Genomic DNA, 16,660 nt, shown 5'->3' on the forward strand with positions numbered 1-16,660 from the left:
CCAGAGCGCGGGGCAGAGCGCTCGTCGAAAGCTCCCGGCCACAAACCCGTAAGGCTGCTTTCCTTTCTAGCAAGACGCCTCTACCTTGTGATTTTTATCAAATTACAATCAAATACTTAATTTTAATCTGTGTGTTGGATGTATCTGTATCTAAGGTCTGTGTGTGACTGACTGTAGTGGTTTATATGTTTAACATGATTCTGTGTTCTCAATGTGAAAAACAAATCAATGAACTACGCCGACGCAACATGCTCTAGGCCGTGTATCCACACGCAGCGCTTCATGTTACAACTAGAACCACAGGAACGCTGGCTGACACCGACACACGGGCTCAGGGACTCGGCCTCACTGTGCCTGTCTCTGCCCTGATGCGACACAGAAAGGAGGGCCACCAGGCAAATGGGTGGGGAAGCATCGCCAGAGGGAACGTCTGACCCTTTAAGAAGCTGGAAGTGGGTGCTGGACGCAGGCTCTCCCAACAGAACAGGCACCACCCGAGCTGCTTCGGGGCACGGCCCAGCCCGCAGGGCAGAGGCGGGGCAGGTCTGCGGGGCAGGGGCCGGAGCAGGGGGTGAACACACATCTTTGCACCTGTTAACCTTGGCTCCAGCAAGGAAGGGGGACAGTAAACTGCTGTTTTCAAGCACACACTGAGTGATTTTATGTCTGCGAAGTGCTTCTTGAACAAGAAGCCGGGGGTGCGGGAGAGCGTGTCCAGCCTGTTGTTTCCTCAGTCAGAATTCACATTTCTTTCTATGACGCAGTCAGCAAGGACCAGCTCCTCGTGGAGGAACCCTCCTTCCTCTTCTTCCTCTCTCACGTGTGTGCACGTGTGCATGCCCAGCCCGCTTAGTGCAACCGGGGCGGGAAGGACGTTGGTGCGGCACGAGTCCAGGCTCCACGGTGAACTGGTCGTGTGCCCTAGCGCAAGCCGCCTGCCCTCCCCAGCCACGGGCACCTCGGGCTCCTCACGGCTCCTCCTGACCCGACAGGTCATGGCTTTTTAGTGCCGAATGATATTCCAGCGTCTGGACGAACCACCGTCACCCATTCACCTGCTGAAGGGCACCTTGGCCACGTCCAGTTTTTGGCCACGATGAATAAAGGTGCTATGAGCACGCAAGTGCGGGCTTTCATGCGGACGTGAGCTTGAAATCCTCTGGGCAAGCAGCAAGGAGCAGGACTGCCGGACTGGATGGCAGGATCCTCTGGCTGTACACGGGCCCTCGAGGCAGTGCACACCTCCTGCTCTCACCAGCACAGAACGGAGCCTGCTGGCCGCACGCCCGCCAGCACCTGCGGGGTCGGAGTCTGGGTTCCAGCCGCTCTCAGCGGTGTGCAGTGCGCTCTCAGCGGCGTGCAGTGCTCTCTCAGCGGCGTGCAGTGCTCTCTCAGCGGCGTGCAGTGCTCTCTCAGCGTTGCATGGGCTTCTCAACACTTTCCTCTCGCATTATTTTCCTCACTGGCCCGACAGCCGGCGCCAGCTATCAGATTCCTGTCAGCAAGCTGCAACTGTCACAGGATGACGCAAACCTGATTTCTTAAAATACATCCTGCAGCTTTTTCTTTCCACCATGAGAAGACTGGCACAGAAACAGCGCAGTGGCAGGCCTCCTGCTCCAGGGCCATATGCTGTCCAGCTCTGAGAGCCACTGGTCCATCCTGAGACCGGACTGGAGCCACTTCCCTCGAAACGGTCCAAAGTACGACAAACGATTTCCAGGAACACAGGACTTCCACGTTCTGGTGGGTAGCTCAGAAATATTTTTAGGCCGGTTAAGATAATTTATACTAAAACTATCTTCAGATGCTTTCTCCGGTCTAAATTCAGCACAATAATCCCTTTCGATGGTAACAGCGGCCGTGTATATCCTCCTTGGGCTGCAAACGTGGAAAGGGACAGGGAAGGGTGTTCTGCTGAGTTCGGACCAGCTCTGTGTGTACATCTCAGTGGGTCCCGTGTGCAGGGCTTGGTGACGGCCTCTTCCTGCCCGCCTGCGTCACACACGCTGACCCCTCCTGCCGGTGACACTAGATCGCAACAGAGCGCACGGGGCAGTCTTCCCAGGAAAGGACTTCAGCTGAGAGCGAGTGACGGATGACCCAGTGAGGAGGGCAGGTGTGAGCAGTCGGGAAGCACAGGAGCAGGAGGGAAGGCCCTGTGGCCCGAGGGAGGGGGGCAGGGGAGGGTGGGCAGCACAGGTGAGGACGGGGGCAGGGAAGGCCAGGACCCTGCGCAGGCTTTCAAGAGCATGGTGACATTCTGGAAACAGCAGCCCCTGCCGTGATGAAGAGTGAATCTGAGGGGCCACGCAGATGTCGCCGCAGCACTCGGGAGGGTACCCAGTCCTCCAGACCCCGCGTCGGCCTGTGGACCACACCCACCGCCGCTTGGCCCCTTCCGCAGGCTCCAGGCGGCTCTGTGCACCCTCCGAGGGGGGGGGGCGCTCATCTGCTGCCGGGGGACCGAGCGGCCCGCAGGGCCCAGGATACTCCGTGGTCCTGACAGGACACGTGGCCGCTGCCACCTTGGAGGGACTGTGGACAATGCCCCCTCAACGGCTTGTGACTGGCCCACAGCGAGAAAGGCCCAGAGGCTGAGAAACTTCTACAGGATGAGATGTCTATTGAATAAAACAGTAACAAAAGGGGGCTTGTATGTGGTACATCTAATTTTTCTCATTATTATTAATGGATATTGAATTTTACAAGAGTTTTAGTCTGCTAAGGACTGGAAAGTCAAAAAAAAACAAAACAAAAAAACCCAAAACCCAAAACCAAACCCCACTGCCCTCAGTGCCGAGCCTGAAAAGCACAGCTGCAGGTGGCCTGTAGCAGCGTGTGGGCTGCAGAGGGCAGGGGGACAAGACTGGGTGACCATCTGGGCCTCTGAGAGAGTCAGAGGGAAAGAAGCATAAGCAGCTGGCGTGTGGCCTGTGCCCGCCCGAGACGGAACGTGGGAGGACTGCCCGTGGAGGGTGTGGGCAGCGGCCGGGGCAGGGAGGAGGGGCCGTCCAGTCGGCCAGGCGGGGACGCAGAGCCAGAGTGAAGGAAGGTGGCGTCCTGGGAGCAGGGAGGAGACGCGGGCGGGTGGAGGTCGGATCCACGAGATGGGAGGTGAACGAGCCGCGGCGGGCAGTGAGGAGGCAGCCCCGGGGTCTGCGAGTCGCCAAGCTCCCGGGGGCAGCGCCAGGGACAGCGAGACTCGGTGCTCGTTTCTAACCAAATACTCGGAGCCTTACACAGCAAAGGCGGACCAAGCTGGAGACAGGCCGACTGCCCGCTGGGAAGGAAGGAGAGAGCTGTGGTCGGGGAAGGATTCTGACCGCAGACCTCCGGAGGCGAGTGCCCGGCGGGAAGGGAAGGCTTCGGTCTGGGGGTGGGGAGGGGAGGCCATTCATTGAGGAGTAGGGGGAGGGGCGGGGTCTGAAAGAAGCAGGGATCCTTTAAAAAGGCACTGAGAACAACCAGAAGAGCCCACGGGCACACACACACACAGGGGATGGGACTTGGGTCTTCGGGACAACGGGTAACCCAACCTAAAACCTGACTCCCTAGTCTTTAGCTTCCTGCGGGCTCAGGGTGGTGGTGAGCAATTAGGGAAACGTCTAACAACGTCCCTCAGGCGCCAGTACTGAAAAGTGGGTTGGGAAACACTGCTCTAGGGTGCGGTCCAGCTCACCCATCCTGCCCGCATAAAAGACAGCCTCGCATTCCAGGTAACTGTCAACTGCGACTGTGTCCTGTCTCCTCCTCTGGGTGAGGTCCTGGGGCAGTGGCCTTGTCTAGGGCACTGGTTTTAGCCTCTAACAGTATTTCTTTACTGTGGCCCTTATCACATATATATGCTCCAAGATTTGTGAAACATGAAATAGTAAAGTCATAGAACTATAAAAGGCAGTAAAAAAAATAATACATTAGTAATGGAAGAGATGCAAATCACAATTTACTAGTGAGTTGACCTTCAACAGCTCCCACTGTCCCCCCCAAAAAAAAGAAAGAAAAAAGATTAAAAAAAGCAAATGCCATTGCTAGCATAAGAAATGAGAAAAAACAATTTTTTAAAAAGAACAAGTCAGGGCAGACAAGGAGACATGAAAGCAAGTACATGCACATGGTACTGGTAAAGGTGCACTGCTATCCTGTTTCTGAAAAATATGTATTAATAGTCTGTATTAATACGTCTCAGAACTGTCCCTACTCTGACCCAGTCGTTCTCCTCCTAGGATCGATCCTAAAGAAATAATCCAAGGAGGACTGGGTCCAGGACCTGCAGGAAAAAATCCACGTGTAAGTGGATCCACGCAGTTCACACCCGTGTTGTTCAAGGGTCAACTGTAATACGGAATTGTGTTTGTATAACACAAATACATACACGTATCTATCCACATTCACACAGAGACACACTGCATGTATACACACACATACTAAACTAAATGTTAGTACACAATGCCATCATGGTATCACTTATATGTGGAATCTAAAAAAAAACATGATACAAATGAACTTATATACAAAACAGAAACAGATTCACAGACAGAAAACAAACTTATGGTTACCAAAGGGGAAGTGGCGGGAGGGATAAATTAGGAGTTTGGGATTAACATATACACACTACTATACATAAAATAGGTAACCAACAAGGACCTACTGTATAGCACAGGGAACTCTATTCAATATCTTGTAATAACTTATAATGGAAAAGAATATATATACACACATATATATGTGTGTATATATATATATATATATATATATAACTGAATTGCTATGCTATACACCTGAAACTAACACAACACTGTAAATCAAATATACTTCAAAAAAAATGTTAGTACATACTAACTAAGATGTTAACCAACAGTGGTTTACACAGTCAATTTCTCTTCCATTTTTCTGCAGTAAGAACATGCTGTTTGTAAAATGAGGAAGAGAGGTTTGGGACTCAAGGACAGGCTGAACACCCACCCGGTGGGACAGCAGCCTCGCAGACGCAGCCTTTACGTCCTGGTCTAGGAACGGGTGGCGGCTTGTCCACCTCTGCCTCACGTGATGGGGCCCCGACTCTCACCTGATGTGCAGGAACCACACTAATGCCTGTAGAAATAACACATCATTTTTTCTACCCAGTACAGATGTGTACCAAGTACTAAGTACGGCAGCTAAAGCACGAGGGGAGAGGGTTTTTTCTGGGGTGGGTGTGCGGGGGACTTTAGCTCTAGGAGATAAGGAGCCCGTTGACACCGTCCCAGAAAGAAGGTGTCTGGGAGCAGAAATATATTAATGAGACTATCTGATCATGGATATTTATGTATTTTTGAAACAAATAAGAAATAGTTATTACACAGCAAAGACTCCTATCTTATTTTATATCCACTATATATATAGGTACCCACCACTAATAAAGCATTTAAATGTGTAATAAAATCATTTGCAGTACTTTGCAAATATGAAGTGCTCCACAAATGATTAAAAATAGTAAAATGTATCACATAAAAAGCCTTCGGCTCTTGCTAGGATTCTTATACTAAGATATGTTTTCTATATTTCAAACCAGATCACCATTAAAAATGAAGCCAAAACCTACCATCTTAATTATTCATTTTTTTAGTAAATGTAAGTCTTTTCAAAAGTGGCTTCTTTCCTAACTGAAAATAGAAAGCAGATCTGTTATGCTCCTGTTAGCTTCTCCCCACTGATGACTGAGTACAGTCGCTCCCACTCCCCCTTCCTTCCCCCCATATACACAGGTTCCGCATTCAAGGACTCAACCAACCTCAGACTGAAAATATTCAGAAAAAATTCCTGAAAGTTCAAAAAAGCAAAACCTGGACTTGCCTTGCACCGGCAAAGAGTCACGTGGCACTTAGATTGTATTAGCTGTTGTCAGTGATCTAGAGATGGTGTCAGGGACACGGGGGATGTGGGCGGGTTACATGCCAGTACTACGCCCTTTTATACAGGAGATGTGAGCGTCACGGGTCTCGTATCCGCGGGGGTCCTGGAACCAAACCCCACAACACTGAGGGACGACTGCCAAGGAAGACTCACGCTGATACGTGCCACTCTTGACGGCACGTGCCTTTCTTAGGCTGAGCCCTCGTCTGGTTAATATCACCGGTCGGTAAGTGACATGTAGTCATTTCTAAGCACACTTACACTAACCCAGCAGCCAAACTTCTAGGAGTCAGAACGACCTACTTCCTGGGGACAATTAGTAACGAACAGCACGTGGAGGGAGCCCGGGCGCCTCCTGCCCACCGTCGGCAGCCTGTTTGGGGACTCGTCCTGCTCCGCTCTGGTCACTGCGGCTCAGGACCAGAGGTGACCAGGCAGTTCCTCTAATCTCTACGTTCAATCTGATTATCTTCTGGTTTGAGAGTCAGACATGGTTGCAGAGGAAACGGAGAGATGAAATGAATTTCTTTGTATCATAATTTAAAAAGAAAAAAAGAAAGAAAAAAAGGGAAAGAACAGAAAGAAGTTGCTAGAAAAGCTGACCATTTACAATTTATGATTCCCCAAATAATATCCTTCCTGACAGAATATTTACGTGGCTAAACTACAAGTTTACTGTGTACTTCGAAGACACTTCCAGGCACAGGAATATTTTTGTTCACGCCGAGTGGGATCAACACAGACTGTCTTGTCCACCAGAGGCCTGGCAGCAATCAGGGGCTACTGACTGTTCCCGGGGGTTCCAGGAGCGCTGGGTGAAGGGGCCGCTGCAGGAGTGTGGCCGAGGCCAGGAGCACCTCGCAGGGGCGACAGAAGCAAGCGCAGGCCAGAGGTGGCGGCTGCGGGAGCTGTGGCCGTGGGACTGCCACCAGGAAGGAGCTCGCCCTGCCCCCGCCCCCGCCCCAGCTCCCAGTGCCCCTCTCCAACGGGGAAGCAGGAGAGCAGGGGCAGGGCAGGAAGGGCCGGAGGACAGACGCAGAGAACGTCCAGGGCTGGCACCGGGTGAACCTGGCCAAGGCAGATTTTGCGGCCAAAACTAGTTCTAGGTTTGCAGGGCTCCCCTGGCCTCAGAGTTGAGGCCGAGGGATTCTCAGCTCGTTCTCAAGCACGAACGCGAGCCGGGGCGTTCCACGCAGCCTTCGCGCTTCGTCCGTCTTGCTCAGCACTGTTCTGGAAATTTACCCATACTGATGAACGTGGCTCTTGTGCACATATTTCAACTGCTCTGGATATTAAGGTTTTTAATAAAGTTTTTGGCCGATACAAATCATACAGCACATTCCTGAACATATCTTCATGAACATGTACAGAGGCTTCCTAAAGCATGTGATTAAAAGCGGCACAAGCCATGTATTTTACCAGCTGCTGCTAAACTGCTCTGCAAGGCGGCCCTTCCGGTTCAGGCGCCCCGCACACGCACCCCTGCTGACATCCGGTGCTCCCAATTCGATGGGGCTGACACGCAGGACACTCTTGTCTCACTGAGATTTCTGTGGTCCCAGCGAGGCTGAGCATTTTTTCCATGCTTAGTGGCTGTTTGGTTTCCATGAACTGCATCTTCATATCTTTCGCCTGTTTTTCTATCGGGCTGTATCTGTTTCTTATAAGTTAGATGAAGGTCTTGATGTATATTTCAAACATCTTGTCTCATTTTTTAATGCTGTTTATGGTGTTTTTGTTAAACACGGTTTTAAATTTCAGAGTAGTCAGGTTATCGATATTTCCTGGAAGGTTTAGTTTTTTGTGTCTTGTTAAGAAGTGCTTCTTTGGCCTGAGTCACTAAGAGTCTCTTCTATTTTTTGAAATTACTTCACTTGGAATCCCTTTCTGGGTGTGCTTAGAAGCAGCGGTCTTTTTATTTTCCCACTTGAACATCCAGTTAATGCCATGCCCTTCATCCGTCAGTTCATTCCGCTCTTTCCCCAATAACCTGCCACGCGGCTCTTCCCACACACGTCCCCCGTGCCAATCCTGCACGGCCCCTCGGTGTGGGGACCGTCCCTGGCCTCCATCCCGCTGCTGTGGTGGGCAAGCGGCTCCTGCTGCACTTTCACTCTTTCCAGCGCTTGTCCTTGTGTGTTTCCAGTGAGCATGCAGGGTGGATGTCGCCTCTATCCCACACGTCAAGCGTGCACGTGTGTGCATGCGTGTGCATACGTGTACGTGTACGTGCGTGCGTGTGCGCGTACGCACAGACATGCGCGCTGGATGCAGGGAGGCGGGGGTTACTTCTCCAGCATCGAAAGAGTGAGCACTGCCTTCAGCTTTCTGACGCTCCTTCGCTCTCCGGACTTGCCTGAGAGGTGAGGTAGAGCCGGCAGGGCCAGGGTCTCTGTGCACTGTGTGTGTGTCTCTCTGTTCCCAGAAAAAGGCTGGAGGAGACAGGGCTGGCCTCTGCCCGCTCCTCCCCATCTCCCTGCACAGCTCTGGGTGGCCTGACGGGCGAGCCAGGTAGCAGGTGTGCAGGAGGGGATGAAGGAGACCCGAGGACAGGCGGGGGCGACCACACAGCATTGGCTCTAACGCCCGGCGCCCCCTTCCTTCAGGACAGCGGGACCTCAGCTCCGCAACCGCGCGAGCCGGGGCTTGTGATTACAGGCCGCCTGCTGCTTGATGATAATTACGGATTTCTCCAGAGTGTCTTGTGCTATTTCTATCTCATTGTTTTCCACCTCTAGTTCCCATTCTTGGTGGTCCTCCTCCATTTTCAATAGTAGATGTCAGAAATGTTTTGGTAAAAAAGTTGTTTTTAAAATTAGAATTTAAATATACCATGTTAATCTTTAAGTGCTGTGGGGAAAATCTTAAAAATCTCATAATTATTGTATATGACATGTAGAACTCTGATAATGAAGGTATTTAAATATGGGAAAAAGATCTAAGCTTAAATAAATATGACCTTTTTTAAACTAGGAAGTAAGATATAGACTCTATTTGAGAAACGGAACATAGGCATTCCACAACTTCCAAATGAGAAAAATAGTCCAATAAAAATCACTCAAGTAACTGATAGTACGTACATAACTTTTCCCCACCTACGACTCAAAGGAAATCATTAACGCCACATATGACACCACTGAAGTGATTAAAACGTCTTTCTCCAGAGGCTGTGACATTCATTTCCCTGAATACTCTGACATTACTTAGGAAAATACACTGAGAAACTCTTTCCTAGTCTTAAAGACGAGAGCAATTATTTTAGGACATAATTAAAGTGCCAGGGCAAGGTAACGGTCTTTTTATGAATACGTTTCCCACCTTACACAGGTCTCCTTGTTAGGACTGTTAATAAAATTTCTACTGGCCTCAAGTATTTTCAATGTATGAAAAACAATCAAACCACCGCATACATTTATTAACAGCAGGAATAATCAAAGGAGGTAAAAAGATGGCCTGAGAATTAATGACACCGACTGTGTGTGGCTCTGTGTGTCCTCTCTAAGCGTATCATTACAAGTCACACTTTGGGTACGGCCGACTGCTCACGACACTGGCCAAGTAAAGGGAACGACAGCGGCCCACTCCACAAGGGAGACCTGTTCATTCCACCAGATTCACATGGCCGTGGACACAGTTACCTTCTAAGACCTGTAACTTCATCAACAAACGATAATGCATACAGACGCTTAAAGGTTAGCTGTTCCCTCTCCCTTTTAAAAATAGAATATCTCCACTAGAATATCTCCAATATCTTTCCTTCCCAAAGCTTCTCATTCATTGGAATAAGTCTAGAATCACTTCAGTGAAAGAAACTCAGTGAAACATTTGATTTACATTTACTAAAAACTAAACTAATTGGTTTCAACGTGAAAATGTCAGCAAACCGCCTAAGCAAGTGTTTCTTTCTTCTTCTTTCCTTTTTTTTAGGTCTCTCTCTCTCTCTTTTCTTTAAGCAAGTGTTTCTTACTGACCTTACTGAGGACACAAGCTTTTGTAACATCATAAAAGACGCTGCGGGGCAGACAGTTTCCAGTGGCTCACAGGCCACCAGAAGCATCTGCCCCGCCCAGCTTAAAATGCCTGCAGTGAGTTTCCTATTTCAGAAGAGCGTCTCTGTCTGGTGTTTGCACTTACTCCTGTTAATGAATAAAGAAAGGCTTTTGTGTGCATTTCTGGGGAATCCACTCATTTAATAATAAACCTTCTATGCCAAGTGGAGAAAACAGAGTATTTTAAGAAAATCAACATAAAATTATTTCACTCCAGTTATTTTTGATGAAGCATATTTAATCAAAGTATATACTGCTTCAAGTAATTTGATCATTTGAAATAATGCTTTTTAAAAACTGGACTTAAAAAATAAATAGTACGTTAACATGATGCTCTTTGCCGCACAGGACTGGTTATCTGATCCAACAAAATTCTACTTATGTGCAAGGGCTTAGGATAAAATACTCAAAGTAATTAACTCGAGGGAAAATATTATGAAGGGAAGCAGGACTTATCAAAAAAAAAAAAAAACACAGAAAATCAAATACATTGTTACTTACAATGAGCTGTTTCAATCCAACAAAAGACTGTTCTACCGAGTTGGCGTTTAAGACCTGTCTCTTTGCTGCAGCTTTTTCACCCAGGAAGCGAAGCATTAAGTCTTTAACTGCATCTCCCTTGAAAGAATATAAGAAAAACATGTCAGGACAATAAAATGTTAATTAAACTCAGCTAACCAGAACCCATAGCTAACCAAAATTTCCTTTTTCTCCATTGGTGTATGGAGATCAAAATGTGGTTACAGTACAGTCAAACTTCAATAAACCAGATGCTAAGGTATCACGATCTTTAATAAAATGTGCAGTTTAGAATGGCTCTTTCTTTTGGAGAGGATGCAGTGAATCACCAGCGCCTGTACCAGGCTTATGTAAGGGGCACACCAAGCCCGGCGGGGGGCCGGAGGCGCGGGGCATGGGGGGCGTGAGCGACACCGCCCCTGGGAGAAGCAGCGTGCACGGTGGGACCCAGGCTGGGGCGGGCAGGCCTGAGCGCCCTCTGCCCACATCCTGCCAAGCTGCCGGCCGTCCTGGGCCCCCGGGAGCCCCTAGGGCCTGGCTAGAGTAGTTAGTGGTGGCCCAGGGCACTGCCTTCCGGCCAGGGCTGCGTCTCTCCCGAGCCCAAGGAGAGCAGGGGTCCCTCCCTCTGCCGGGCCCCCCGCTCGGGAAGCGGGCTGCTCCGGAAAGGCCCCCGTCAGCCTCCACACAGGGGCCCTCTCAGCCCCAGCCTCGGGTTAGACCCGCCTGCACCTGGGCCGAGTGACCGTACGGGAGGACAGATGGGCGAGGCCAGGGGAAGAGGGATAATCCATGGCCAAGTGACCCAGGAGAAACCTGGGAGGAGCCAGGACGGAGGCCCAGGTGCTCAGAGACCAAGCCGCACGTCTTACACAGGGGCAGAGATCTAGAAGCTGCAGTTCTATGATTTTTTTGCTTTCAGAGGGTAAGGTGAAATACTTCAGATGCCAGAACCACAGAAGTGGCTAACTGATCTAGGAGGGATAATTAAAGGGCGGAATAAAAAGAACTCAGCCATCTGGCTCCATAAAGCTTTGCACAAATGTAACTCCTATCAGACGAGGAGCTTTATCTGAGCCAGAGGAACTGCGAACCAGGAAAGGGCAAAATCACATCTTAATGCTGCCGAGGGAAGACCCATCTAACTTCTCCATCCTTGCAACCTTCTAAGTTAATAAGACCACACTGCGAAAATCTCCTGCCCTTTAAAATTCTCTGTTAGTTAACACCTGAGTTAGCAGGGAAGTCCCTGAGACATGAGCGTATGTAGAACTGACAAACATCTCACCCTTGAAAGCCCAAAGACGCGACAAAACGCCCTAACGTGGACCGGCTCTCTCCGTGTCACTCAGCTGAAGGCAGTTCTGACACGGGGCTCACAGCGCCTTTGCCACAGACCCTCCGTGCTCACTGAAGCGAGGGGAGCAAGCTTCCTCCCCAGGATGTCTCGTGAGCTATGCGGGGTGGGATCCACCTAGAACCCCAGGGACCCCTTCCAATCAGCAAACCTTCAGGGGAGGGCACCCAGGGCAGGGGAGCGTGGGGAGACTGAGCGTGAACGAGTCAGGTGCTGGATCTCAGCTTGCAGAGGAACTCCCCTCCTGCAGTGTGGGAACGGCTTCAGCAGTGCCGTCTAAGTTTTAATGGACGAAGTCAAAGCAGAACCCAGAGCAGCTGACTCCCAGAGCACGGGCTTTGGGCTTTACGGTCTGGAAGCCTGACGACACGCGCGGTCACAGGCAGTGGTGCTGAAAGGACAGCGGCCCAGCCTCGCCCGGCGCTCCGCCCGGGCACCAACGAGAAACGTGGCTGCGCCTCCCGGGAGGGCTCTGTCCTCCTAGTCCGGAGGGAGTGACGCCACCCGAAAAGACAACATCCCAACAAACAAACACAAAACAAACTCCAAACTCGAGGCTGTGGAGACCTCGGAACCCGCATACGTCGCTGGTGGAATGTAAGACGGTGCAGCCGTTTTGGAAGACAGCTTGGATGTGCCTCAAAACGCTAACCACAGGTTTACTATGTAACCCAGCGGTCAGTGGACCCGCACAGCTCAGACCGCGCTGTTCACGGTCAACCGTAGTTGACAACAGAAAGGAATGATGCGCTGACACATGCTGCAATTCGGATGACTCCTGAACACGTTTCAATGAAAGAAGCCAGTCATGACAGACCACATGTCGTGTGATTCATTTGTATGAAGTTTCCAGAAGAGGAGGATCCAGGGAGATGGCAAGCAGGTCAGTGGTTGCCTGGAGCTGGGGTGGGGTGAAGGGATGGGGCTTCCTTCTGGGGTGATGAAAACGTTCCACAAACTGACTGTGGTGATGGCTGCACAACTGTTAGAAATGCTAAACCCACTGAACTGTACCTTAGATGTGTGAATTACATGGCATGTGAACTGCATCTTAGTTAAGCTGTAAAAACAAAAACAATCTAAACCCCTTTCGCAGGGGGCCCTAAACAAATCGGTATTTAAGGGAAGCCGTTGACTGATACGTCAGCTTTAGGACGGTTACAAACGGCTTGCTCCGGCCACGCCAGACCTTCCCCATCTCACACACATGTTCAACGTTGGTCAGCACCCTTCACATCAGGAACCTAAGAAAGGGGAGCCAGGCCCACCTGTGAATGCGGCGAACAAACGCAGCGGCAGCAACGTCTGCTTCTGTCCATCACAGAGGGACCCAGCCTGGGCTTATCGTCCTAACGTAAACAACTAGAACACGGAAAACACACACAACAAGTGTCTTCCGACACAGAGAAGGATGTGATCTGAGACAAGGGAGAAGAGGAGTTGAGCTCCTGAACCCAAAGGCAGTTGTAGACCACAGTGGTGCGGGGGGCACACCGAGCACGGGGAACTCGCCGAGCGGGGACTGGCTGGGAGCTGGAGGGCAGCTGGCTGGACCTGGCAGTCAGAGCACCAGACAGGACGGAACCGTACAGAGAGCAGGGCTGGAAACCCGCGTGGGCCCTCGAGGGTACCGCTGAGCGGTGAATGGTGCGTGCACAGGGTGGATGCTCTGGGGACGGGGCGCAGGGACAGGGCAGCTGTGAGGTCACTTGGGGCTGAGACGTCCAGTCCAGGCCAACCATGCAGAGCGCTCTCGGACACACAGGCACTCGGTACAGGCGTCAGAAAGGTCACCCAAGTACACACGCTACTCTAAACTCACCCTAAGAAGCTAAAAAATAAACCTGAAGAGGATCAAATACATCTGCTGGCCAGAACAAAATACAAGTCTTTTTGAAGGAAGATGACAAAATATAGACACTCAACATTAGGAAATCCACAATATCCACCTTCTAATAAAAAATAACTAGACATGTGAAAACGCAGGCACACGTGACTCATGACCAAAAGAAAAAGTAAATACAAATAGACTCTGAAATTACAGAACTGATGGAATTTTCAGAATAGAACTGTGCAAGAGCTATTATAAATGTGCTCAAAGATCTAAAGTAAAACTTGCACAGAACGAGGAGAGAAAACTATATAGAAAGGAACTAAATGGAAATTATAGAGACAAAAAATATGAAAAATTTACTGACTAGCATCAGCTGCAAACTACAAAGTGCAGAAGGAAAGATGGACAAACTGAAGGACAGAATGACAGAATCCCAAACTTAAGTACAAAGAGAAAAATGATTGAAAACAAAAACAAAGACAGATCCTTAATGACCTCATTAGTAGTATCGAGTAATATGTGAAACTGGAGTTCCCAGAAGTAGAGGAGAGAGAGTGAAAAACAGAAGAGCTAACTGAAGAAGTAATGACCAAAAATGTTAAAATTGGTGAAAATAATAAAGCCACAGATCCAACAGGGTGAATGAAACCTAAGTAAGATAAACATAAAAGAAAACCATGGGAAGGCACATCAGAATCAAACTGTTGAAAACCAATGATAAAATCTTAAAACCAACCAGAGGAAAACATATACACTAGGTACAGAAGGGCAAAGATAAAAATTACTACAGACTTCACATCAGCAACGACACCAACTGGAAGACCATGGAAGGACACCTTCAAAGTGCTGAAAGGAATAAAGCTGAGTCAACCTCCAAGTCTACGTGTTGTAAACACACTGCATTTCCAGCAAAAAGAGCTTTGATAGTGAAGATGAAATTTCTTCAGACTCAAAGGCGAGAGACTTCGTAGCCAGCAGACCTGCAGGAACAGGTACATCTTTGGCCATCCGCAGGTTTCCAACACAGGGACTTAGCATGGCCCAGGAAAGGGGTTTTCACAAACTGTGGGCTTCCCTGATGGGATTCCCGTCAAATCCAAATTGCAGGAAGGGCCAGGGGAAGGAAAGAATCAGGGAACAGAATCAGACAGGGTGGTGGAAAGGCCCAGTCTCAAGTCTGGATGTTGGGTTTCCAGATCCACCAGCAAGGCCACAGCATTCTGAGCCCCCACCCTACTATCTTCCCTTCACGATCTTACTACCTTTACCACTGACATTCTGCTGCTTCTAGTTTACTTATCTCTTCTGTCTCTCTCCCTCTCCCTCCTTTACTCCCTCTCTCTCTCTCTTTACTGAACAAGCTTCATACAAATATTCTCCAACTTCCATTCTTCACTGGTTCTGAAAATTTCTGAAAGATCACTTCCCCACAAACTTTCCATTTCTCTCTTTAAGCACACAGGCCATCTAAGACTCTAATTAGTTAAAAATGCCGACATTCCTCTTTCGATGCTATGTGGTTGGATGAAGTGTTACACGCTCACCTTCATGGCCTCTAACTTAACTCAGACTGCTATAGAAGTCACTTCATAAGGAAACAATTTAACAGTTTTCCCCCCAAATTTTATCCCATAGGAAGGAATTTTTAATTAGGCACCAATAGGTGAGCAATTTGGAAAAATTTCAAAGTGTTTTAGAAAGCTGACTTAGAACAATGCTGCAACGGTTACAGTGGCACAGGGAGAAACTTGTGAACAGGTAAATCCAACAAATGCTTGGTTGACCTCTTACAAGCCTGGTGTGCACAGTGAGTTAATAGATGTGTTCTACCCCGATCTTAAGTCCTCTGGCAAATACACGCAGCATTTCCAAGGTAAACCACACGGTTTTTCTTTTCTACCCTGGGAATGAAAAGTTCTTTGAAGGATAATATACAACTGAAGAGACACACGTGAAGAAACAACCAGCACATTTGTTCTATGGAAAAGTCAAAAGACATTTTAGGAGCTATTCTTAATTCATATTTCAGTTTACCATGAGGTTTCCAAAACAATCACTGTGAATTATAAGAAGTACAGAAGACACTGCCTTAGGATTTAAAGGAAGCAGAAAGGAAACATGCTGTCTCCTGGCTGGCCGCTAGCGTGGGTCCTGCCCATGCAGTGGGCGCCCTGACCCTGGCTGATTCACCCAATGCCCTGCTTATTTCACAATTAGCCACCTGGAAGCTTCAAAGCTGCAGAGGAGCTATCACAGAACCCGTGCTTCTCACTGGTAGAAAGGGCCTCCACGCCTGATTCAATCTGGGTTAAACTAGCAACGAACATCAGCACTTTGTGTTCCCCAACTCAAGAATGACCGACACGCTTCACTGCAGGAGACCACCCAGCCACCCCGGGGCATTCAGCACCCCCGGCCCTGTCCACGGAAGCTCATGCGCTCAGCCCAGCCCTTTAGGCGACCACAGTGAAATACCTCTACGTGGTTCTAAATGCACCCTAGGAGCCCTGGGCCTCAGCACCCTGTTGGGAACCACTGGGTTAAGTCACCAAATCCTGAACATCAAATATCCCTGAAATCAGAGTCCATAACTGTGATTCACTGAAAAGACCGTGTGAAGGTAAATCCACGTTCGGTACATTCTGCTTGAGAGGGTGGAGAAGGGGGCTGAGGACGGTGCCCGGTGGGCAGCAAGCCCACAAGGAAGATGCGCTTAGTGAGCAAACACGCTGCAGAGGCGGACGCGCAAAATATCTGGAGCCTGCAGGCTTTCACTCCAGTTACGGAGAAAACGGCCAACTGGCCTCACTTCTCCAGCAGCCACTCTACTTCTTACGGGATTCGGCCTCACTGCCTGCACCGGGCTTTCTGGCCCTGCCGAGTGTGTGGGAAGGGGGACTCCTTCCCCCGGGAGGGCCTGCTGAGGACCGCAGGGTCCTCCTTCAGCTCCCAGAGGAGAGACCACGCAGGACCTCGTGTGGCACAGACACTGCTGATCCCACCTGCAAC

At 49.5% G+C, this 16,660-nt stretch overlaps 1 protein-coding gene across 3 annotated transcripts in view; it reads right to left on the reverse strand.

Annotated features, from left to right (window-relative positions):
• Positions 1-16,660, reverse strand: part of TRAPPC12 (trafficking protein particle complex 12) — a 64,523-nt gene that overhangs the window by 37,167 nt on the left and 10,696 nt on the right. For all 3 annotated transcript variants that reach the window (XM_036872747.1, XM_036872748.1, XM_036872749.1), the window contains exon 3: positions 10,446-10,562. In XM_036872747.1, coding sequence (XP_036728642.1) covers positions 10,446-10,562 — 117 coding nt within the window. The remainder of the gene's footprint in view (positions 1-10,445; positions 10,563-16,660) is intronic.

This window comes from Balaenoptera musculus, chromosome 13, assembly GCF_009873245.2.
Source record: "Balaenoptera musculus isolate JJ_BM4_2016_0621 chromosome 13, mBalMus1.pri.v3, whole genome shotgun sequence".
NCBI lineage: Eukaryota > Metazoa > Chordata > Mammalia > Artiodactyla > Balaenopteridae > Balaenoptera > Balaenoptera musculus.